The following is a 24,461-nucleotide window of genomic DNA, read 5'->3' as shown; positions in this document are numbered from 1 at the left end:
TTTACCCAGACCGTTAGATGAAAGGAGTTGCACTTAAAATACTCTATGGCACATACCGGCACATGTATGGTCCAAGCTGTATAATACACGCACACCTATACACACACATTGTGTCCACTAAAAATAGCCAGACATGTGACATCCATCAGAATTAGGTGAAATTTCCCCAATCTTTGCTTCCTATTAATCCTCCTGCTTAACTTCACCTATTTACTCATGTGAAAACCCCCGAGCTTCGTTTCCCCATAACCATACTGCTGGCCTTACCCTGAAATTCGGTTCCTAGACACACAAGTAGATTCAGATAACTAGCCACCGTTGCTGCAGTACTGACCTCTCCATAGTCCCCTGGTTTGGATCTTGCCCAGAGCTATATAGCAGCTATCACACAAATAGGCCCATACGCGAGTACCACATTTATCTTCATCGATCACCACACTCATGTCATCACTCCTCTGATCATAAATAGGCTAGGTATTCATTCTCTTCTCAGCCCAGAGGCACCTGTCTAGTTGTGTCGACGTAGATAATTCTCCTTACTTTCATTAGTCTTCAAAACGAGCACTTCATCCAGGTCAGTCTCCTAGCAACACACTATTAAATAGCTCAACATATATTTTGGGGGTTATCTGCCACATGCTTGCTTGGTGCTGAGCATCAGAGACATGAAAGAAACTTTGGAGGAACGAATATTTATATCTTGACACATGCTGATTTCTATGCTTAGAATGCCTTCTCCCATCTCCTCCGTCGATCCAAATCCTCACCCTTTCAAGTCTCATCATTTTCAAGAACTCTTCATGCTACTCTTTCTTTGCTTTTTCTTTCGAATAGTGGGCTCTATGAGGGAAATGACTATTATTTATTAATCCTTTTATTCTCAGGTCTTAGTACTTATCAGGTGATAAAAGAGAATGAATGAATGAGTGAATGAGTGAATAAATAAAAGCATGAAGGGATTTTTTCATCTTCTCTAACCTTCATATAATGTCTCCCTGAATCTTTTTGACATTTTTAATGTGTATCAAACAACTACCTCCATTCTGGGAATCTCTCTCAATATTTCTGCTGCTTGTTTTATGAGTGTTGGCCATTCACTTGAATTAGAGGATATGACTGTTGAGGTTAGAATCCATATTTTATACTTAATTTGTTTTACCCCAAGTACCTATAGCATTGCTGTGCACCATTGATGCTTAATTAACATCTGTTGACTGACTGAATAACCTGCTACTTTGGAATAAAGAGAAATTAAGACACAACTGTAAGAAGTATTACCACATGCATCTTGAAATTAAAGTTAGAACTAAGCTTATATTCTGAATGGCTGAGTTCACCCTAACAAATGCCACATCATGCTAAAGTTTTCAATTCAATAAAAATATTCAATAAAACATTCGTTTAATAACAAGTAAAAAAATCTCACTGATTGATGAAGGCTTTTGATTTTAAATTGGTAATTGGACATTATCTGTACACCATGAGATAGCTGCACAACTGGTTGAATTACATGACATCATCAGTTAGTATGCTGTGAACCATCAATTTCCAGGACTGTTTTTTTATCAAACTGAATGTATCTTGATATAGCAATAGTCTGCCTGCATATATCTCAGTATTTCTTTCAACAATTCATTACATTTGGGGGATTTAAAATTTTCTATCTAGGAAATAATGTCTCAGTATTCATATTAGAATTTATTAAATTTTGAGGGCACTCCATTTAAATGTAATCATAGATTTCTAAAGGGTGTGTATGCAAGTTTGTATATTTATTATAGACAGGCATATCCAAATATCTGACATGGAACCAGACGTTGTAAAAGTCAGGAAAGTATCGAAGGGAGATGATGGTAACTAATATAAGACCACAGGAAAATTGCCATTACATTAATAAAAATAAAATATCTCTGTTAAAAACACTGATTTTAACTGAAGGATGAACTACTGAATCAGCAAATCCATTCATTCACTTATTCCTGCATTCACTCTGAAAATATACATTGAACTAGTATAGATGAAACACTGGGTTAGGTACCGTAAAACAAGGTACTGAAGGTGAATGTGTTAACTGCATGTGGGAAAATCTAGAAATTGGCAGGATTTCATGAATATGCATGCACATAAAGATCTCATTCTGGGTTTCTCTTCTTTAATAGAACATTTGTGCATTTTAATGGACAGTCATGAACTTTGCTTAATCATCTTTTGTGGACTTTAATATCAAATAAGTATTCCAAGCACATTTCTCCTGGGTGAAATGGACTGCACAAGTTCAGGAATGTTCCCATCCATCAAAAAAACAGATGATAGAACACATTCAGTTGCCATACAGGGAACTGGCCTAATTCTCCCTGTCTTTGCCTGCCCTTCTCGATGGGGGGAGTGGATGCTCTCAATGTCTCCTCCTCATTATAAGATTAACAAAACCAGACAACCTTATTATATATGACTTAGTGACGAAAAAGACAAGACTGAGACAAGGGGAAAATGGTTGTTTCCAATTCATATTTGCTGGAAAAAAATCTAAAATGATTTTCGTGTTAACTAGGACCTTTGTAATTGGCCCTCGAATAATCAAATGAAGCTAAAATTGCCACCACTGGGTTTTTGGAAGCTTCTGGAAGCTTTAACTCACCATGTTCTTAGCTTTGGTCATCTCTGATGTTCTGTGTCCATTTTGAATTTTACCACTCTCTGTATTTGGAGATATTTTGAAAATGATTTGAATAGTCACCACAGAGTTGTTTATGAATTGGGAATTATACACTAAGGGAAGAGAGATATAACTGGGTACTTTTGACTGGAAGAGAGAAACAAAATTCTCAAAATCATTCATGAATTCTAGTGCGGGGAAAAGGTAACTGACATCGTGCCGAGTTATATTAAATTTAAATTTTCCATGTATAAAAATAAAAAGGTAAACACAAATTATAATTTGAGGGCAAGTTTCAAAGTCATTAATTTACTCTACAAATGAGTACTGAGCACCTTTTGAAATGCAGGTGCTCTGCTAACTGTGGAGATACAGCAGTGAACATAACATTGTCTTTGCCCTTAAGGAGTTTATAAAGTTCATGAACACACAGAATAAACGGATATATAAACAACTGATTATAATTCAGTGTCCATGAGGCTGAGTGTTCACGGAATGCAAGAAAAATGCTTTATTGTACAAAATGTTTTCGAGTTAAATGCATATATATGTATATGTATATTCCTCTCTCTCTCTCTCTCTCTCATAAAATTTGGAAATAGATGGCCGTATTTTAGTGGACATTTTACTCATTTAGGTAACTAAGCTATGTGTGTCGCTTTAGAAAAGTTAAACCGTAGGTTAGTATCTAGTTGTCTCTAACAATTAACTCTAAAAAATGAGAATAATTTATTTCCTTCTTATTAAGATCAGATTAATAGTTTCACAGAGCATAATTCCACCCAGTCAGAGAATGAATAGAGTCTCTTTTGAATACCAATTTGCATGAGTACTTCTGTATTATTCATGGCCTGAATGATTTTCCCTAGAGGTAAGGTCTAAGATGGAGATAGAAGCTGGCAAGAGATGTTGAGAATACAGATCACTGAAGATTGCCTGTGGAGGCATCTGGTGAAATATGTTTTGTCCTCAATGGTTAGTAATATTTTGTAACTGTCTATGCTCACTGCTACCAATTATGGTAATATAAATAGCTCTATCAATATTCCTGTCAAGATTAAGAATTCATAGTTGTTCTACACATTATTAGAGAACGATGTAGTATCAAATGGACTGAGATGTTGAGGAAGAATACATAAAAAGTTGTTCATGCAAATTTTACTCCAAAATGCAATCTTTGGGAATACTGAGTTATGGGGAAACTACATTTTTTTCAGATTATATATGGACTTTATTAACAGAATGCCTGACATAAATATTTCTGTGAATTTGTGCTATTGTTTCTATAATCTATAAAATTATTGAAAAATCATTATGAATTAATGTGGATCATCTACTGTGTTTATGTGACATGAATGCATTTGACCTTAATAAGGCATGGCAAATGTTCTCCGATCTTAAGAATGGAAACTAAGATTTAAAATCTGATTTACATTTACAACATGCAGAAGGGAATTAATTAAGTAATTTGAATGCTAAAATGTTGTCTGACATAGAAATGTAGTTCAACTAACAAATGGGTTTAGGATATGGCTAAGTAATAAGAATGGTTTTCCAAGTTCTGCTCTTTGCTGGAATGGATCAGTGTATAAAGGTTCAGAAGTTTATGTCTTTTTTTTCTTTCCAAATAATTATTTGAATGAGGGCAGGCAGATTTAGCCCCAAACCCATCAGTGCAGTAATACCGAAGTTAAATCACAGTGTTCTAGAGAATAGTACAATTACTGGAAGCCACAAAAATTGGGTCAACTTAATACTTTGGTTAGATGACATGCTTTCATATTTTGGACAAACTAATCTTGGAATCCCAGCTGTTGGAAGCATCTGTTATAGAAATGTAGAGAAAAAAAAGCAATATGTCATCTTTACCAGCTAAAAGATGAAGAATGCTATATCATCCTATTTCTTTGCATAGATTATCATAAAATTCCAATATTCCTTTGGAATTTAATTGTTTATTAACTTTTTAGGAAAATCAACTTTTAAAGCACTCAATCATTTAATAAAAGTCAGCAAATAACAGACTTTTTTTTGTCAGTGATCATTTTAGTTTAAATCTCTTCCATATTGACTAGATAATTATTATCCAGATTTATACGTCATCAATTTTGCTAACACAACGAGTTGTAAAGAAGACAGTCTCGCACTGATTTAGAATGGAGATTCTTTCTCGTGACCTCAAAAAGAAAACATTTAAAATATATCAGCAATAATTTACTAACATATATTTGCTTTTCAAATATTTATTAAAAGAAGCTAAATGTAGTTGTTTTAAGTTAGGTAATTGTTAAAACTACAGTCACTATAGGAAATGAAAGAAAACAAAGCAGATTTTTTAAAATGGAGCTGGCAATCTTCTGTAAAAACCTAAACCAACCTAAATGATTAGAGAATATTTTCATATGATATCACAGAAACCCAATTAAATTAATTTAAAACACTGAATTATTTTAGGATGTTGAATAGACTTGTAATCAGTGCTGAAACTTTTCTACCACCTGATTAACCAAAAAGTGGTACACAAAATTATATTTCCAATTCATTTAAAACACAACCTCTAAAGGCATTTTCAATTGGCTACATTTTGTTGAATTCTCTCAACTTTTCAAAGTTAGATAAAGCTTTGAAAAAATGTTAAATGGTTATAACTTTGGTGAGTTCTTTTTTCTGTATCTTAAAAGGGATTTTCATCTATTGACAAAGAAATCCTTTTGACAGAAAGTAGCTGGTAAGGAAAATCAATAAGAATGTTATATAATAATCAAATTTGGTTATTGCTGGCAAATAGATAAAATTACATCAGGAGAAGAGAGAAGTAAGTTTTCTGAGTGGAAAGTTTTCCCTTACATTTGTAGTAAATTTAGACAAAGTATTTATATGCTTTCTAGAAACAGTGGGTTCTGGAGGAAATTCAGAAACTTAATGAACCGAGATGCAGATCTTTATTATTACTCTACTGTTTTGCCTTTGAAGGAATCAAAGAAAAAGTAAGAAACTATGAGGACACTCCTGCATCACCTAGAAGAAAAACATAGAAAGACTTTTTCCTAGTGTCAAGGCTACCAAAGAATTCCCAAGAGAATGGTCGAGGGTGAGCCAACAACCATGCAGACTCTTACTGAAAACTTGGGTGGCCGGTCCTTCAAGAGGATTGGAATTCTTCCTGATTTTTTCAAATATTTATAATAAATTCCTCCACCCATTTGCTTTAGTGCCCATTTGAATCTCGAACCACTCTCCTCAGCCCACCTTCCCTGTACCCTTCTCCTTGTATGTGAGTCTACTTGAAGGATAACAGAAACTATCCAGGTTAATATCCAATATATAAAGAACTCATACAACTAAATAGAAAAAGCGAAATAATTACAAATGTGCAGAAGAACCGAATATACATTTTTTTCAAAGAAGATGGCTAACAGATACATGTAAAGGGGCTCAACTTCACAAATCAGAAGGGAAATGCAAATCAAAACCATGGTGAGATATTACCACACGACTGCTAGAATGGATGTCCTCAAAAAGACAAGAGATAAGTGTTGGCAAGGATGTGGAGAAAAGAGAACCCTCATACACTGTTGATAAGATTATAAATTGATGCTGCCACTATGGAAAACAGCACAGAGGTTCCTCAATATAATTAAGAGTAGAACTACTATATGATCCCGCAATTCCACTCTGGGCATTTATCCAAAGAAAACAAAAAAGCTAATTTGAAAAGATACATGCACCCCCATGTTTATTGCAACATGATTTACAATAGCCAAAATATGGAAAAAAATCTAAGTGTCCATAAAAGGTGATTAGGCAAAGTTCATGACTGTCCATTAAAATGCACAAATGTTCTATTAAAGAAGAGAAACCCAGAATGAGATCTTTATGTGCATGCATATTCATGAAATCCTGCCAATTTCTAGATTTTCCCACATGCAGTTAATACATTCACCTTCAGTCCCCTGTTTTATGGCACCTAACTCAGTGTTTCACCCATATGAGTTCAATGTATATTTTCAGAGTGAATGTAGGAATAAGCGAACGGATGGATTTGCTGATTCAATAGTTCATCCTTTAATTCAAGCCAGTGTTTTTAACAGAGGTATTTTCTTTTTATTAATGTAATGGTGATTTTCCTGTAGTTTTATATTAGATATCATCATCTTCCTTGAATACTTTCCTGACTTTTACAATGCCTGGTTCAAAGTCAGGTATTTGGGTGTGTTTGTGTATGATAAGTATGCAAACTTGCATACATACCCTTTAGAAATCTATGATTTCATTTAAATCAAGTGCCCTTAAACTTCAATAAATTAGATAAAGAAAATGGAACACACACACACACTCACATAGGAATATTATTCGGCCATAAAGAAGAAAAAAATCCTGCCATTATGACAACATGGAAAGACCTTGAGGGCATTATGCTAAGTAAAATAAGTCATATGGAGAAAGACAAATCCCATATGATCTCATTTACATGTGGAATCTAAAAGAAACAAAGTCATAGAAACAGAAAACAGATTGGTGTTTGCCAGAGGACAGAGGTAGAAGGTGGGAAAAATGGGTGAATGTGGTCGAGAGGTACAAACTTCTAGGTACAAGATAAATAAGTTCTGGGGACATAGTGTGTGTCACTGTGACTATAGTTAAAGTTAACAATACTGTACTGATTATTCAAAATTGCTAAGAGAGTAGAGCTGACAAGCTCTCATCATAAGTATTGTTAATGGTACACAAGAAAATAATGTATAACTATGTGAGGTGATTCATGTTAACTAAATTTATTGTGGTGATTGTTTTCCAATATACACATATATCAAATCATCAGTTGTACACCTTAAACTAATACAATGTTATATGCCCATTATATATCAATAAAACTGGAAAAATATTTTAAACTAAAAAGAAGCCACCCAGCCCACCCACTCTCACAAAAGTATAGTCCATCTTTACATCCTCCTTGCAATCTCAGTGGAAAAATGACTTCTGCCTGGGACTTGTCCTCTACCTACGCACTAGAATTAATTCTCTTCTCTCCTTTGTAAGAACCTCGCTGTATTAGTCATTGATTCTCTGACTCTCAAATGGCTTTTGGAGTATAAACAGGCTCAATTTTCACCACTTTTAAAACACAACAAGTAAACGACTAATAATCTCTCTCTCTCCCTCTCTCTCTCTCTCTCTCTCTCTCCTATGTTCCTATCTAAAAGGCCAACTCACATTCTTTCTTGAATGGTTAACCTCTTTTCACATTTAAACCTTAAGAATTAATTCTAGAAATCTCACCATGACCATGAGAGACTCCTGCTCTCCCCATATTTACCCCGCCTACGACCCTAAAATGCACTGCAATTGCCATTTGTCCTTCTAGAACCCTAAACAGGCTGTGGAGTCCTTGAAGCCTGGGTGCTTTGTCTCTGTGTCCTTACAAAAAGGGGACATTTGGAGATAGAGTAGCACACCAGGAGAACATCATGAAGATGATTAGCTACAAGCCAAGGAGAAGATCTGGAAGAGCTCCATTTGTCACAGCCCTAGAAGGAATGAACCAGGCAGAACAGGGGCTCAGTGACACCCAGTAAACTGAATGGTTCACAGCCAACCTCCTCAATCCCCGGTAAATTTCCTACTCTCTTCTACCTTTTTCCATTATAACCAGGTCTGTATACAAGGCTTTGAGTTGAATTCATATTAGTAGAGCATATCTTCTGCCACCTGTGTCTCTCCAACCTTTGTCACAATATCTCGTAACTATTTCTTAACATCTTTTTATCTGCAACTAGACTCTAGGCTCTGGGACCTACGGACCTAGCATTCCCTACCTTTCCACTTGGAACACCTACGATTCTCTAAAATTATCTAAAGAAAAGGAAATAAGAAAGGAGGGAAGGAGGGGAACATTTTTGAGTGGTAGGAAGACGGTGAGGTGTGGAGAGGGTTTGCATAACACAATACGGTGAAAATTATGAAAACCAGATCCCCAACTCTACAATTCTCACTTGATTTAATATAAAATGGTAACTATTTGTCAAAAGGTTAGCACTGTATGTTTAGTTAAATGAAATATAAGTTCTTCTCTATAGCTACCCAAACTCTTAAAATTCACAATATACTTTTATGATAGATCCAGTTTTCCCATTTATCTCGAGTGGATAGTATTGATCCTCATAATAAGATTACGTAATTTACACATCTCAAAAAAGAAAACATATAGCAATACTACTGAAGCCATCCAATGCATTTGCCTAGGCCTTTCCAGGTACTGGAGCATTATCACACAGGTGAATCGTTTATCTCATGGCCACCGTAAGAGCTAAGCAGAATGGGTGCTGTTATTTTCACTTTACAGTTTAGAAAACTGAACTTCAGAGAGGTTAAGAGGTGCAAACGCCTTGGAGCTGTGAATAAATTAAAGAAGAAGGTGAGGTAAAAGGGAGAAATATTAGATTTGCTCCTTTGAAAATGCTTCAGTGGGAAAAATGCAATCTTAATCAGCAACCACAAATACTTATTCAGCATTTACCTCTTGGAACTCAGCTCCATTTTTCCTGTGATAGAAATTTTATCAGAAGAAAGAGCAGGCATCACTTCATAGCTCGTCCGACAGCAATTTTTTTGAGAGACCTGGGCCTTTCAAATAATTTACTCCTTGAACATTTTTAAATTTTAGGATGGCTAGGAAAGTAATTGTTAACTGTTTAACATCTAATACAGTTGGCATACATATTCTTGGGTAAGCATATGATACTGTAAAGCATTTCCTTCTGTGTCCACATATAATTTGGAGGAATTTCGATAATTACTAGATATTGATTCAGAAATAACACACTGCTTTCCCTCATCCGATGCTTCCATGTTTCTCCTGTCTTATTCTGCCCAACTAGAATTCCAATCCACTCTGGCTTATTTTGTTTATTTGGCTTTAGCAGCTCTTTTTTTCAGGTGCTTTTATGTGGCCAGACTTCTGCCAATTTTAGGGCACTTGGAGCAACATCTTCTTTTTAATCAGAATCATGAAAGAAAGAGATTTGAGAGAGCTCCATATCCACTCCCTTTAAATGCCGATACTTTCCAAAGTATGCTCAGAAATAAAACACTGGATTGCAACAATGAAAATATTTGCTGCTTCCAAGTGGTACGTTATGAATAATTTCTGACTCTTTTTCTAAAAACACAATTTTAATGGTTTATATTGCCTTGGAAATAAATAAGAAAAAGTATTTAGAGTCTTGCAATTGTAATATCTTTGCTTTGATGACATATTCCTGGTTATGCATATATGATTTATTTGACAGCAAATAAATCTTTATGGCAAAGAAATTTAATCAGAAATAAAACTTTCACTTATAATTTGCCCTTAAAGAAAAATGCGACCTATTTATCCACAACCTGTATTGTGACTGCTTTCCACCTCATTCTGATGAAAAGCAAAGATTCCCTATCATTCTGGCTTTATTTCTCAGGACTAAACACTGGAAGGCGAGCAACTGTGTAAGAGACTTACCCACTCTTCCTCATCGTAGTCTGAATGATGAGGTATGGAGTCCTGCCTTTTCATTGGTGGAGGTGGATCCTGGGGACAGCTCTCCTCTGTGCCGTTCTTAGGAGAGGGTGGCTTTTTAAGGACGCCTCCTGGCCTGGCAGTATAAAGTGCTAAAAGAGCACTTCTGACCAGCTGATCCTTAAAGGCATGTACAAAAAGCTCTGTCTGGAAGGAAATGGACATGGATTAGAAACACCATGGAAAGCATCTCAGCACAGAGCTATGAAAAGGTCAATTACAGATCTATTGGCATTTAAGTGGTGTGGATGGTGGGGAAAGTACAGGCAACAGACAGAGAGAATGGTTCATATCAATCAGTGGAATACAGTTTGGTTTGGGGATCCTGCCAAGCCCTTGAGTCCTCCTGCTCTAAGAGTCAATGCTGAGGTTCTGTGTGCACTATAAACACCATCTGTCTCCTTAGCCCCCTCTCTTTGAGTTCCACATGCTGTCTTTAGAGATGAACTTCACTGAGGATAATCATGTGAATGCCATCTACCTTTCAAGTAATTCCAAACATACCTTAAAAGAAAATGAGATCAGACTATGGATATTCTATATTTTAAACAGAGGCAAAGGCTAAAGAAAGAAAGACATGCCTTTTAAAAAAAGCTAGAGGCAGGAGACTTTTATTTTTAGCACCATGAACAGATTTCAGCAGTAGAGATGACATAGGCATTCTTCCCCACGAAAACATTTGGCTTTTATTCCTTATAATCATCCCCTAACTGTCTCTTCTACCAAACAGTTTCAGTCATGCTCAATGTTAATGAGGTTACGATAAAGCTTGCCATGGTAGATTTTACAGGCTGATGGTAAATACCTAGTAAGTACTAGAATAATGACAGCCTCCCAGCAATGAAGAACTTTACAGCTGTGTGTTGCAATTTCCTGAAATGTTTAATAGCTTCACCCTGTAACATACTGGAGGGCGTGGTAATTTATTTTCTGTATTATAGTACCGTAACAGGCACGTGGCCTAACAATCTGTTCAAAGAGTAGAGAAGTAACTCAAACACTGACCCACATTGTTATCATAGTCATACTCTGTAATCTGTTAGGAAGAGGCCCTTTAACTCATAGCATTAATCTCAATAATCTCCATTGAATGAGACACTCTTGGCTATAAAGCTGTAACTCAAGGTAATCATTTATTGGTATACTCTGAGTATGCAGTCAACAGTGCTATGCCTACCTGGTGGTTACTAAATTATCTCTAAATCTCCCTGTTGTGTTCATGCAATTAAAGAAAACCCATTAAAACCAGCACAACAAGTGACTAATAAGATGATGTCATATCTGTGTAGTTACTTCTTTGTAATAGATCATAAAATTCTTCATTAACCAGATAAGAAAGCTCTAAGAAAGAAGCGTGATGACTGACTTTCCTGTGGCAGACTGCTTATTGGCAGCCCAAATGAAACAGAATCCAAGTTTTCTAACAAATTCAGTAGCTTTTCTCCTTCCCTATACCACCTATAAGCCACCACAAACCTAGAAGTTTTTGTCCCTTCTTCTCAACCCCAGATCCCCCAAGTGTTCTGAACAGCTACCAGATCTCATAATTAATTGTGTCCACAATTGCCCATGTGACTACCTTTACTGCTAAACTTTATTGGATAAAATTCTGCCCCCCCCAAAAAAAAACCCCACTCTGTTAATCTTTTTTTTTTAATATTGAAAGTACTTTAAAGGTAAGTAGATAAGAAATATGGGGAAAATATATCTAAGAATAAAAGGTTGGAAAATATTTTGATAATAAATTAGGAAATCAAAAAGCAGCATTTTTATTTAAAAAAACTGATGGAAAAGTTGGCTATAGACTACTCAAACAAGTCAGTATAGTTACAGCAAAATGGAGAAATGTGTTGTTTATATAATTTTCCATGTAACATAGATATGTCCATCTATGTGAATTTAAATATTAAAAATGTGAATTTAAGTCTATGGCCACGCCACCCTGAACAAGCCCGATCCCGTCTGATCTCGGAAGCTAAGCAGGGTTGGGCCTGGTTAGTACTTGGATGGGAGACCACCTAGGAAGACCAGGTGCTATAGGCATAAAAAATTAAAAAATAAGGAATTGTAAACTGACAAAGTCCTTGCAATCTGTGAGGTCAACCAAGGGTTGCCTCACCTAAAAAAAAAAAAAGTTTAAAAAAATGTGAATTTACTTCCATTCAGCTTGACTATTTTTCTGTTGATAGTTTTAATAAAATATTTTGATTTATTTTTAGAGCAAAACAGCTTGCCTTCTCTGAATTCCTGCTACTATAACTCCAGTCTCCATAACACTCACATAATTACTATGTAGCTGAATATCTATTCACACCCAGTGAGATCTTCTATGGTTCTTATAATTGCAATCATTTTCTTCCCATAGCATGCACATACAGAGATTCCATTTCATTTATGCAAGTCTCATTTGGGTTGATTTGTCACCAAGTCATGGGAGATGAAATAGTAGATTCTTACAGTTTTACAACCCAGGATTTTTTTGGAGGGAGGGTAGTACACAAAATCTTAAACACAATGATAACTGATCTTTTACTGTGTCTATATTGAAAAATTTATCTGACTACTTGGAAACTCTCTAGATCACCAGGATCCTGTGCATTGAATCACATTCTGTTAGAAAATAGAAAATATTCCATCCTCGTGACCTGAAAAAAATCTTAACTTTCTTGATCAGCATTACTTAGTAAATGTAGACCCTGAGGTTTTATAGTCAAAATAAATCAGCTTGAAGAGATTAATGTTGTTACTCAATTTTAACACATCCCCATGTTGCTGTTCTTGCAACTGAGATGGTACCAGGGAAGTTACAATTCATGACAAGGACATGATCATGACTCTGAATTAGTCGTCTATTGACTCAGAGTTATGAAAACCATTCTCCTTTTCTGTAGCTAACACTACATGAAATCAAAGAAAAGAAAAGTTGCCTAAATGTTATCATAAGAGTAGGCATAACAATTCATTTAAAATATCAGTTTAATAATATATTTAAAAAGCATAAAGTGAACCAAAGGCAGATTTGATTCATTTGTTTGATCTTAAAAAGAGAGAGAAATGTTATCTGAAAAGTGAAATGTTTTCTTGCCTTGCTGACATTTCTCCAATTCATATTCTCATACATGTATTCTTCAAAGTAACTTACAGAATTATCTACAAGTGTAAAATTACTAAAATTACTTCTCCTGAGAATTAATTTTCTATTTTCCTGAATATTAATGGCAGAGGAAGTTAGGATATGTTCGCTTAAAAATCATTCTTTTAAACTAGAGATCTCAGCAAATTAAGCAAAGTCTCATTCTACTTAGAATCTCCTTATTGTCACTGAATAAATTCAAAGCTATGCCTAATCCCAACCACAATACAGAAAAGTAGCCAATGTCATAAACAAGTGGTTATCATCTTAGTAGTCATAACATGCCACAAAATAATCCTGTTTATTTTAAAATTTGACATGCTTTAATTATTTCATAGGGTGATAGTGCTATACTCTGAACTAAGAGCACTGATATGTGTTCACATATCACAATGTATATCACATAACATTCATTGAAAGGAAGAACATTGAATTTTCAGCCAAGAGAGTTACTGACATCTGGGCAGCTCATATAAATTATTCACTTGACCTTAGATAAATCACACAACCACTTTTCTCCAGTGTGTACAAAATTACAATGCCTATCTGTGAAACCTCATGGGAGTTCATTGTAAACTGTAAAGTGCACGCTTCTATTTCTGCTTCTCTTTTTTGACTGACCTTTGCAGTTTGCTTTGCTGACTCATAATCCCCTGCTGGCTCAGGGGACCCTAAGGAACCTTAAAAGAATTTATTTTTTTCCCATTCGTGATGTAACCCCTTCTTCCATAACTTCAACTGTCATCTGTATGGCAAGGCCTTAAAATCCATTTCTATCCACCTCCTGAACCAGTACTGTCAACTGTTTCCACCTTAAAGTCTTGAGTTTAGAAGTCCCAGCTGAATTGCAGGTTTGTTTTCTGGTTTTTTTTTGTTTGTTTTTTTGTTTTTTTTTTTGTAATAAAAATGTGCAAATAACTACGTACCCATCAGTGATACGCAAAAGCTCCAGTTGTTCCATAACCTCCCCAACTCTCCTTACGCTCAGGCTTTTTGATCTTAGCCCTTCCAGCAGGAGGTTAGTGGTATCTCATGTAAGTTTATATTTGTATTTCCCTGACAACAAATGTTATGAAGTAAGCATCTTTTCATGTGCTTACTTGCCAACCTTCTTCTTTGGCGAAATGTCTTTTCAACTCTTTTGCTTTTAATTGAGTGGTTCGTTTTATCATTAAGTTGTAAGGATACTTTATATAATTATGATACAGATCCTTTGTCAGATACATATTTTCTAAATATTTTCTCCCAGTTCATGACTTGTCTTTTCATTTTCTTAATAGTTTCTTCTGAATAGTGCCTTCTAAAAATCGCAATGATAGTTTTAAATTTTGATTACATTTATCGAATGTTACATACCATTTTTTTTGGGAGGGGGTGTCACTTCTTGTATCCTATCTAAGAAAGCTTTGCCTAAGCCAAGGTGACAAAAATGTTCTCCTTTCTTGTCTTCTAAAAGTTTGTTTCCTTTTTTTCTTTTAGCTTATATATTAAGGTCATGATTCATTTTAAATTAATTTTTATATATATGTGAGGTTAAGATAAAGGAAAGTTCATTTATCTTACTGATGAATATCCAATTGTTCCTGCGCTATATTGAAAAAGATATCCTTTCCCCAATAAATTTCCTTTGTGCCTTGTCTGAAGTTATTTAAAAATATATGTGTGGGTTTATTTCTAGATTCTTTAGAATCTCTAGTTTCCAGAAGCTCCTAGATTCTATTTCAATTGATCCATATGTCTATGCTTAAACTAGTATGTTATAAACCATGTAATGAATTAGTATTATTTTGTTTTGTTTTAAAGAGTAATTGTGTTTAAGTGAATTAAAATTTGGATTTTTAATATTCTGTCCACATGTTTACCATTTCTGGCACTCTTTAGTCTTTTCTTTGGATCCAAATTTTCCATAGTATCACTTCCTTCTGCTGAAGATTTTCCTTTAAAATTTTTTATAGTGCGAGTCTGCTATGGATATTTTTATTTGTCTAAAATAGTGTTTACTTTTATCTCTTATCTCCTCAACTTGGGGAGTTACTGTATGGCTTCTGCTCCTGTGCTACATCCTGAAAACTGCCTCCAGGAAGTAAGGTAGACAATCATAAGAATCATGTAATTTGTTACCTTCATATGCTGCCTATTTTCCAATGCCTAAAATTAATTATTTTATATTTTTTGTTCAATTTTGTTTTTCAAGGTAGGAGGATACATGTTACTCCATCATGGGCAGAAACAGAAGTTCTAATTCAATGCATTGTATGTACAAATCTTATTTTTAAAATTATTTTACTCTCATCTTTGTTTTCCCTATTATTTATGATTCTAATGAACACGAGTTCTGTTTTTTATGTATCACTTATTCCATCAACTAAATATTTACCATAGGAGGAAGAGTATGGAAAAAAAAAGAAATTTAAGTTCTATCCTGAAGTTTCATCTTCATTTATACCAGTTTATTCAAATTCCCTAAAAATATATATGTACACAAACATATGTATGTATACATACACTTTACCAACTATAAAAAAACCCAAAACAAATTAAAATCCTCTACTCATTAAGTCTTCTGTTCATTTTGGGATTGAGATAAACCCAAGAGTGATTAAAGTGAGTAAACAAATAGAAATGACTTCTCAGTACCTAAGAAATCAACATAATCAATATTCTTCTGTATGTTATGTGTATCTTCAACTTTTTAGCATACCGACTTCCTGTTATTTTTATTAAAGAAAACAGATCATTTAAGAAAATCTTAAGTTTTAGAATGAAGAGAATGCTTTGTATACTACATTAAAGTTGGAAGGATACTAGGAATTGAAAACTATCAGATTTTCTCAAATATATTGTGAGCATAGTCTCTAATATGTGTGACAGAATCCTTTTGTTGTTGTTGTTTACCATTTCACAATTGCAATATTGTGAAACACCCTATTCTTTTAAATTCTTACCTTAAAAATTAAGGACCATGTCTATGTAGCATTTGTCTTATAGCATCAAATATGATACCACACACAAGTAGGTGCTCAGGATTGCTTTTTGATGAGCAGGATAATAGTGACTAAACGAGGTCTATTAATCTCTGTGGAATGAAGAATGCAATGGGTATTTGAAGCTAATGTTACACATATATTTGAGCTATGAGAGATATATCTATACATTGCCTACATTTAGTCTCTTATGTTTTCAGTTTGTATTTTTTCATTACTTCTCTCTCTCTTTCCCTCCATAGTATTGTATACTTTTAGTTTAGGGTAAAGGAAAATGCATTTTTATTCCACTCGATTATTAACCTTTCATATCTTATGTTAAAAATTTGGCCTATGCTTTGTATGTTGGAATTATTCGTATAAACTAAGAGTTTGCATTTGTTATGACCCCATATCATAAGATTAAATAATTTCTTTAATATTTTCATAAACTAATATGTAGCAAACAAGCCCAGTTTTCCATTAGAAGATAAACTAAGAATTAAAATATTAGATCAATTTGAGTTCACGCACATTAGGACATGAAATAAATGTTACTCTTGTGATATTTCAATTATGTCCTCCCCACCACCACCCCCACCCTCCCTACTTTTTCCCTGAGTTCTATATACAGTGTCTATCTTAGCATTCATGGAACATTTGACTATATACTATAGTGGTTAAGCTCACAGACTCTAGAGCCAGACTTACCAGATGGGCAATTTTTGCTTCATTATATATATTTCTGTACCTCAGTTTCCCCTACTGTATAAAATGAGGATATTAAAAGTACCTACTTCACAGGATTAGGAAAATTAGATGTTGAAAATTATAGGACCAATAGTACCCACCTCACAGACTTGTAAGAATTTAAGACCTTATAATAGTACTTCACAGTTAGTAAGCTGCCAATAAATGCTAGTGATTATTGTCATCATCATTAGCATCATAACCATTACCATCAAGGACCTTGACCCTTTGGGGAGAACAGGCCTGTGTCTTATTCCCCCAGTGTCATGGACATTGCCTGGCAAATGTATAAATGCAATAAATATTTACTTTTACAAATTGTAGTTTTTTTGTTGTTGTTTCTTCTTTTAATAGACATTTAGCAGAACAGAATTTTCCTGTAAGGCTTTAGTCCTGTGGCTTGGTTATCAGTAGCAATAGAGATAATATAAATTGCCTTTGGATCTACAATTATTGCCTGCTCTGAGACTCTCTGAATATGACCCGTTAGCCAGTTAGATTTCTCTGTTGCCCTATACTTTTCCCCTAGATTCTGAGTATATATTGAACGGATAATGCATCCATTGCCATCATCTCCAGAGCAACAGTTAACCTAAAAAGAGAGATGCCATCTCATTACAGGGTAATCGAATGCCTCCCTCCCCGGTACCCGTGGGTTTCCCTCGGCCTTTGCCAGCCTCCTCGGTCTACACAGTGAATTCTTCTTCCCTGTTTGGCTGCTCAGAGGCTATATAAGACCTTCAAAGTTCTCTGATAAATATAAACATAGACAATTCCTATTATGTATTTAATATTCTATGTGAATAAGTTCCTAAGAAAACAACTCAAGCCCTTATTTTTCAAACACCCCAGTTCAGATTTAATAAAAGAAAGAACTATCGATGAAGAAAGAATTTTTATTCTCTAATGTGCAAGACCCTGATCTTAAAAACAAAATGTTTTAAGCTAAATTTTACTAATATTAAATTATAGTAACGTTTAAGATGGCACTAGAACTAAATTTATGCTAAATTTATGGATCATGCTTTATTTTAAACCATGAGCTACTACCTATATGTTCATAGTCTATGCAAAACTCTCACTTTAGATAATTCTTTTGACATTCCAGGCATGCCTTGCAAACTCAACTTAAAAAAATATCCTCCCGATTTCAAGAGCTGACAGATTTATTAGTAGACGAAGCCTGTCTACTCAGTAGAAAGACAGAAGAGAAGTTGGAGCAATGCTGAATTAAAGAAGGAGAACATACGCACTCTGTCCCCCAACTCGAATCACCGCAGCAAGTTGTAAATGATGTATGAAATGACAAGTTCCTGCCCAATGCACAGGAAGAATATAAATACTGCTCTGTGATCACTGCAGTGATCTGCTATTTGCTAACATTTTCTGCTTAGATGAATCAGAAAACCTCACCTCATCTACAAATCTGAAAAAGAAATGCAACCAAATGAAATGATACTCTTGTGTGAAACACTTCTCTTTTTTCCTTTTTCCTGGCTATAACGTATTGGTTGACCATTAGACATACTTATTGACTATTAGAATACTTAGGTGCTGTTGAGGAGTTTGTCTAATTTTTTTTTTTAATTTTAAAAAAGGAAATGTCAAAAATACATATATGACATAGAAGATACCAGAAAGCTTTCATTTCAGAGTCAACCAGACCCAAATGTGAATCCTGGTTTTGTCTGAATCCTGGGTTTGACTGTAGCTGCATGATTTTACACATTTTTTTTTTTTTAACTTTTCTTGGCTTCAATCTTTTCCTTTGTGAAATGCAAGCAATATACATCCACCACTTGAAGATTAAATGTAATAACATCAGTCAAATCAGTCATGAATTCCCTAGCGTAATATTTGACAATGTCAGTACCTGTAATTTTGGGTCAATTTTTTCCTTTCTTGTTATGATGGAGGCTGCTGTTGTTCGTGGAATGAATGCTGCATTTTGAGCTAGAGTACTTTGGTTTTGATTTTTCACTTTTTTAATTTATTAGACAATTCACTTGATCTTTCTAAATAGATATTAGTTTATTTTTAATAAAAATAAATATTAGATCCTATGAGAAAAAGATGGGATACTACACATTTTAAACTAAACTGTTAAATAAGCTTAAGGTGTTATTAATTATAACAGCATTCAGGTTTCTATGAATCTGTTCTTCAGGGATGTGAAGAGCTACGCTGTTATTTTATTCTGAAAGGACACTACGAGAATTTTCTTTGGTCAGTTTCTTCAAGGGCATATTTACTGGAAGTATCTCATAATGAATTACAGGGTGTCCTCAGAATGCAGAGGCTAAAGATGAGTGTACTGTAATTGGACTCTAGGACATCTGGTTTTACATTAAAATCAAGCTGCGATTGGCCTTTTTCTATCTTAATTCTCTCTGAATCATTCAGCTGCCCTAATTAGAGGTGGATGCTGATGTTGAGTATCTACGACAAGCCAAACTGTCCTTCCTTTCTGCATGTAGGGTGCAAGTCACCTTTGGAAAAATTAAGGCTTAGGTCCTGCTACATTTCAAATAATAACTAATACTTTTGGAAAATTATAGAACCTTTTCCCAGTAGCTAGTGTTGAAAGCAAACTCAGGCAGAAAAATTACCTCATGCCACTGATAAGAATCCACATCAAAGTCCTGCTTTCAAATGAAGTGACACTCCTATTTAAATGGACAGCTTCATATGCATAAAAATTAGATGATCACCAGAGGAAAATGAAGTAATTTTTGAAATCTAATTTAATTCATTTTATAAGACCATGAACCAAAAAAATGAAAGATATCAAGGAAAAGAAAAAAATGTATACCAACCAATAACAGGTTTCATTTCCTACTAGGAAAAAACAAACAAACAAACAAAAAACAACAACAAAAAACCCCTTAGTGCCCAGTAAGATTTGAAAAGAGAATAAGCCAATTCATTTTGATCTTGTGGCAATACTTTGAAGCTTGCTTTTTAACTTAGTCTACTTTACATTTCCAGGTGCCATGAAAGGCAATGTATGCAGAAAGTAACACCAGTGGGAATTTGGATGTTTCATTTTCCCCACTGTAGGGATGATTTGGATCTTACTTTTTCTGAAAGCATCTTTAAAGAATTCTTCAAGCTGTCTGGAGAACGCTGGCTTGCAGAATTAAGCAGTAGGTCTGCATGGGTTGCTATCAGAGGTTGTAGTTGATTGATGTTGCTGAGAACTTCTTTTGCTTTGGCTGTGTTTTCAGGTGAATAGTAAATAAACTGGTACCCAGTACTGAAAAGACAAAGATAAAGGCAAGTTATACATGAAGCAGAAAGAATTTACAGCCCTTAATATCAGGTGGCAAATGATAAACATAACTCCAAATATCATCCCTTCCTATTGAACAGTTAAAAACTTCCAAGAGATTTTTACCATGGCCTATGAGTTTTTTAAGTAGAATGAACAAGATATTTTTTAAGACTAGGTTAAATAAATCTAGTCTTTTTTTCAACCACTGGGACTATTCTTCATGATTACATAGGTCAAGTATTAGTATTTAAAACAAATTTGTATTAATTACTAATGAACTTGAGGCCCACAGTATGGAGGGAAAAGTTTGAGCTTTATATTCAGGGGAATCCAAATATAAATCTTGGCTCTGGCACTCATTGGCTGGGTGGCCTTGGGCAGCCTTCTGTTTCCTTTATGAGGAAGGTGAGTATAATTATCCAAATAATTCGAAGAGGTGGGTAAGACTGGTGATTATTCATGTGAAGTGCCTAAAAGAGTGCTTGACATAGAGCAAGCATTCAATGACTACTACCTAAATTTCCCCCCCACCCATGATACTTGGGGCAAAGGGAGTAAATTTTAATAGCTGAGAAATGGGGAGAAAAGAAATTAATGTCAAGTGGACATATAGAAAATTTTATTGGTTAGAAAAAGGACTTTTACAGCAGGAAAATTCCATTATGCTATTTTATCACCAGCCTTTTTATTCCTTGTGGTTTTTCATTTAACTTGTAAAAAACCTACAATGGATTACTAGTTAGAATTACTGACTTTTATAATCATCATCCCAGAATTGGTTAAGCACGTGATAAGAGTAAAGATTCCATGGAAGGAAGGACTCTTTGGACAGTTTCATAAGGAGAGACAAAGGAGGCCTTCCGGCAGGGGAAGGAATTAGAAAATTGCTGGCCATAGGGAGAGAAAGAGAAGTCTTGTCTGGTGCATTCACAGGGATGGTGCAAAGCTTGCCTACATCCCTCTACATCCCACTGCCCAAGCACTTTTCATAATACCTTGCAACCTCTATTGAGTATTTATTGAATATTGTCTCTATATGTACTAGCTTAATTATTCAAATTTCCATCATTCCATTTCTTATTTTCGAACAGTAGAATTCAATAAGAAAAATTAACATCTGGGAAGCTCTCCTAACCTTCCTTTATGCTAATGATTTTCAGGGAAAATACAGTTTCTTCAGGGAGACAATATTCTTTTGCAAACATATAATATTACTATTATGTTATTTAATTGTCTTTTGCACAGTGATGAAAAGAAATGTCCTTGGTTGCCTGGACTATTCATAAGACTGGACATGAAGTCGATGCGGCGTACAGGTTTATAAAAAAACACATGGTTAGTCTGTGACACTTACGAGAATCTGCTCTGTTTTGTATTATAGACATAAATGTCAGAGGCTGGAGCTTAAAAATGGAACGTACTTTGACTACTTATTATATATTTTAATGCAAACTAAAGTAAATGACAAATAATGATGGTGAGGAGGAGAAAGGAAACAACAGTCGTTGCCAATTAGCTATGTCACTTTCTGGCTCATCTAATCTTACGCAAGGCCTTTAACGAAAATCCTGAGCTGGGTTGTCCCCCTAATCATCTGTACTCGGGCTGGGTACAAAGTTCAGTCCACCACAGTCTTTGTAAGTCAAGCACTCTTGTGTTATTTTTGCAAGGAAAATTATTAAAGGTATTGATGCCAGGCTGGGGACAATGCTTGATGCCCAGCAGCTGTGACAGCGGAGGGGACTTACTACCGACCTGACACAGAAAGCAGTGTGCAATAGCTGCTCCGTGACCCCTTTTCACTGATCTGTTCTTCTGTCGCTATAATTTGCTTCCTGGTGTCACCTTATGGTGACAAGGTGGCTCACTGTTACTTTATTCCCAAACATGACCTACGTTCATTATTTTTTATACATATTTCTTACTCTGCAAATTCCTGTAGAGTCTCCTCTCCATTTGAGCCTAACACATACATTTTCGAGATTTATTTCTCACACATTCCTAGCTCAGCAGTGCTCAAATTTTAGTAGGCATAAGATTCACTTGGGGTGAGGGCATTCTCTGGGTGTGTGTTTAAAAAAATGCAGATTCCCTGGCAACACGAGGAGATTCTGCTTCGGTAGGTAGTAGCGTCTGAAACTAGCACCTCAGGACATCCCGAGAGCAGAGCACTTTCAGAGACTCCGGCCGTCATTATTTTGACCGTGGTCCCTTCTAAACCTTTGATCATGCTACACGACGACTCTGATAAAATTTCAGTATTATTCTAAGTTCCTTATTCCTAACTTGTTCCAATTTTCATAAACTTTTTACAAGGCTGCTTTTGTACTCCGCCTTTATATTCTGCACGAGATGCTCCGATTCCCTCCTCATTGTCACCTCCCGTTTCCATCGTCCTTTCATCTTTTCCCTCCCAATATACTCCCTAGCCTCTTCCTCTGCTCCCTCCAGAGCATTCTTCAATCACCGTCATGGGACAGAATCATAACTCCTGCCCCCTGCTCCTAAGTCACTCTCTGTTGGAACAGGGTTATATAGCAGGCGTGGGTTCTCCTGATTAAGTCTTTTAACAATGAGCAGTGAAGCTGAAAGATTCATTTTCTACAATAAAAGCCAATGTTGGTGTCCAGGATGACAGACTATGGCATGGAAAAAAAATACCACCACTACAAAATAATTTTAAGTATACATATATTTCATCTACCTATTCAGTGTCTCACTCTTAAAACATGTCATATATTTCAACAGTTATAGCTTCTTAAATGGGAAGTTATGAGTATAATTTAATTATCGAGATAAAAAGAATATAGCTAAACTCTATTTTATAGTGGTCTAAAATTTAAATTAAATCCAAACGCTTGAATTAACTATCATCAGACAAAATCAGTAGAAGAACAAAATATTTGCTTGGACAAAAAATACTTTATAGGATACAAATAATAGAGTAAATCATAGATAATAAAAATTGAAATTGGTTTCAAAATAGTTTTCTATTGATGAAACAAAGCGTATGTGTGTACATATATACATTTTAATTTAATTTATATTTAATTCCTTTAATATCAACTAATTAGAACACACGCACACATACACACACACACACACATACACACAAATACCCCCAAACTCTTATGTGCATGTGTGTATGTTGTCAATAGGTTGCCATATTTTGGAGATATATAGAAAAATAAAGCACGAGGTGAAATAATATTCATATTCATATATTTTAATTGCTACCAAAATATAATTAAAACAACGATTGTCTATTCTTCAGTGCATACGCCGCTTCAGTTGCTTTTCGCTGGTGCCCTGTTTCCCCATCCTCTAGTGTTGGCTTGCTCCAAGGCTCAGTCCTTGGAACTCAAATCTACATGTCCTTTCTAAATAATCTCATTTACTCTTATAGTTTAAATATCTCAATTGTGCTAACAATCCCCAAATTCGCATCTCTAGCCTAGACCTTTTTCCTGAAATCCAATTAAAAACAAAAACTCTCCTCTTCACAGCTCCAACTTATCAGGTCCCCAGTTGAGCTGCTGGTCTGCTCCCCATTCTCAGCCACCAGATCCTGCACTCTCCCCCAAACTGCTTCACAGCCTGTCCATTCGATGTGGTGTCTGTCTCTCCTCTTTCCCCCGTGTCTTTTCTCCAGTTTTTCAGAAGCTTCTGCCTTTTCTTTCTAAATACATGCAGAATCCAATCACTTATTCCCACACTCACTGCATCCTCTATCATCTTCTACCCCCACGATTATCGCAATAGCCTACAAACTGGTCTCCCTGTGTCTGTTCTTACTCTATGACATTGAAATCCGTGTCTTGTGCTTAGGTTTGAAGAAGGCAGGAGGCAGCAAAGGAAGAAATATAAAGCAGCTATTCCTCAGCATCCGGTCCACATCCTAAATTCTGGGAATTGCTCTGCCACTTAGATGCGCCTTTCTACCCCCATGCCACTGTGGCCTCCACTTCTATACCCATTTACTCAGTGCCAAGCCACTACTTTGGTAAATGGAGTAAAAAAAAATGTAAATGAGAGATAATGAACAGGCAAGGATGAGAGAGAAGGAAAAGATAGGGGTGGAGGAGCATGGACAGAGGATGAGCACAGAAAAAAATGTTTAAGTGATGTGC

At 35.3% G+C, this 24,461-nt stretch overlaps 1 protein-coding gene and 1 non-coding gene across 6 annotated transcripts in view; one reads left to right on the top strand and one right to left on the bottom strand.

Annotated features, from left to right (window-relative positions):
* The window catches only part of INPP4B (inositol polyphosphate-4-phosphatase type II B), a 610,870-nt gene that overhangs the window by 82,161 nt on the left and 504,248 nt on the right, over positions 1 to 24,461 (bottom strand). For all 5 annotated transcript variants that reach the window (XM_023519662.1, XM_011373754.2, XM_023519664.1 and 2 more), the window contains 2 exons: positions 20,136 to 20,313; positions 10,155 to 10,358 (listed from right to left, as the gene is read on the bottom strand). In XM_023519662.1, coding sequence (XP_023375430.1) covers positions 10,155 to 10,358; positions 20,136 to 20,313 — 382 coding nt within the window. The remainder of the gene's footprint in view (positions 1 to 10,154; positions 10,359 to 20,135; positions 20,314 to 24,461) is intronic.
* Positions 12,136 to 12,254, top strand: LOC111728801. The gene has a single exon (XR_002775962.1). It is a non-coding gene; the product is annotated as a 5S ribosomal RNA (ribosomal RNA).

The sequence above is a fragment of the Pteropus vampyrus genome, unplaced genomic scaffold, assembly GCF_000151845.1.
Source record: "Pteropus vampyrus isolate Shadow unplaced genomic scaffold, Pvam_2.0 Scaffold229, whole genome shotgun sequence".
NCBI classification, from domain to species: domain Eukaryota; kingdom Metazoa; phylum Chordata; class Mammalia; order Chiroptera; family Pteropodidae; genus Pteropus; species Pteropus vampyrus.
The sequence above is the reverse complement of the archived record's forward strand: the minus strand, read 5'-3'. Positions and strand labels throughout refer to the sequence as shown.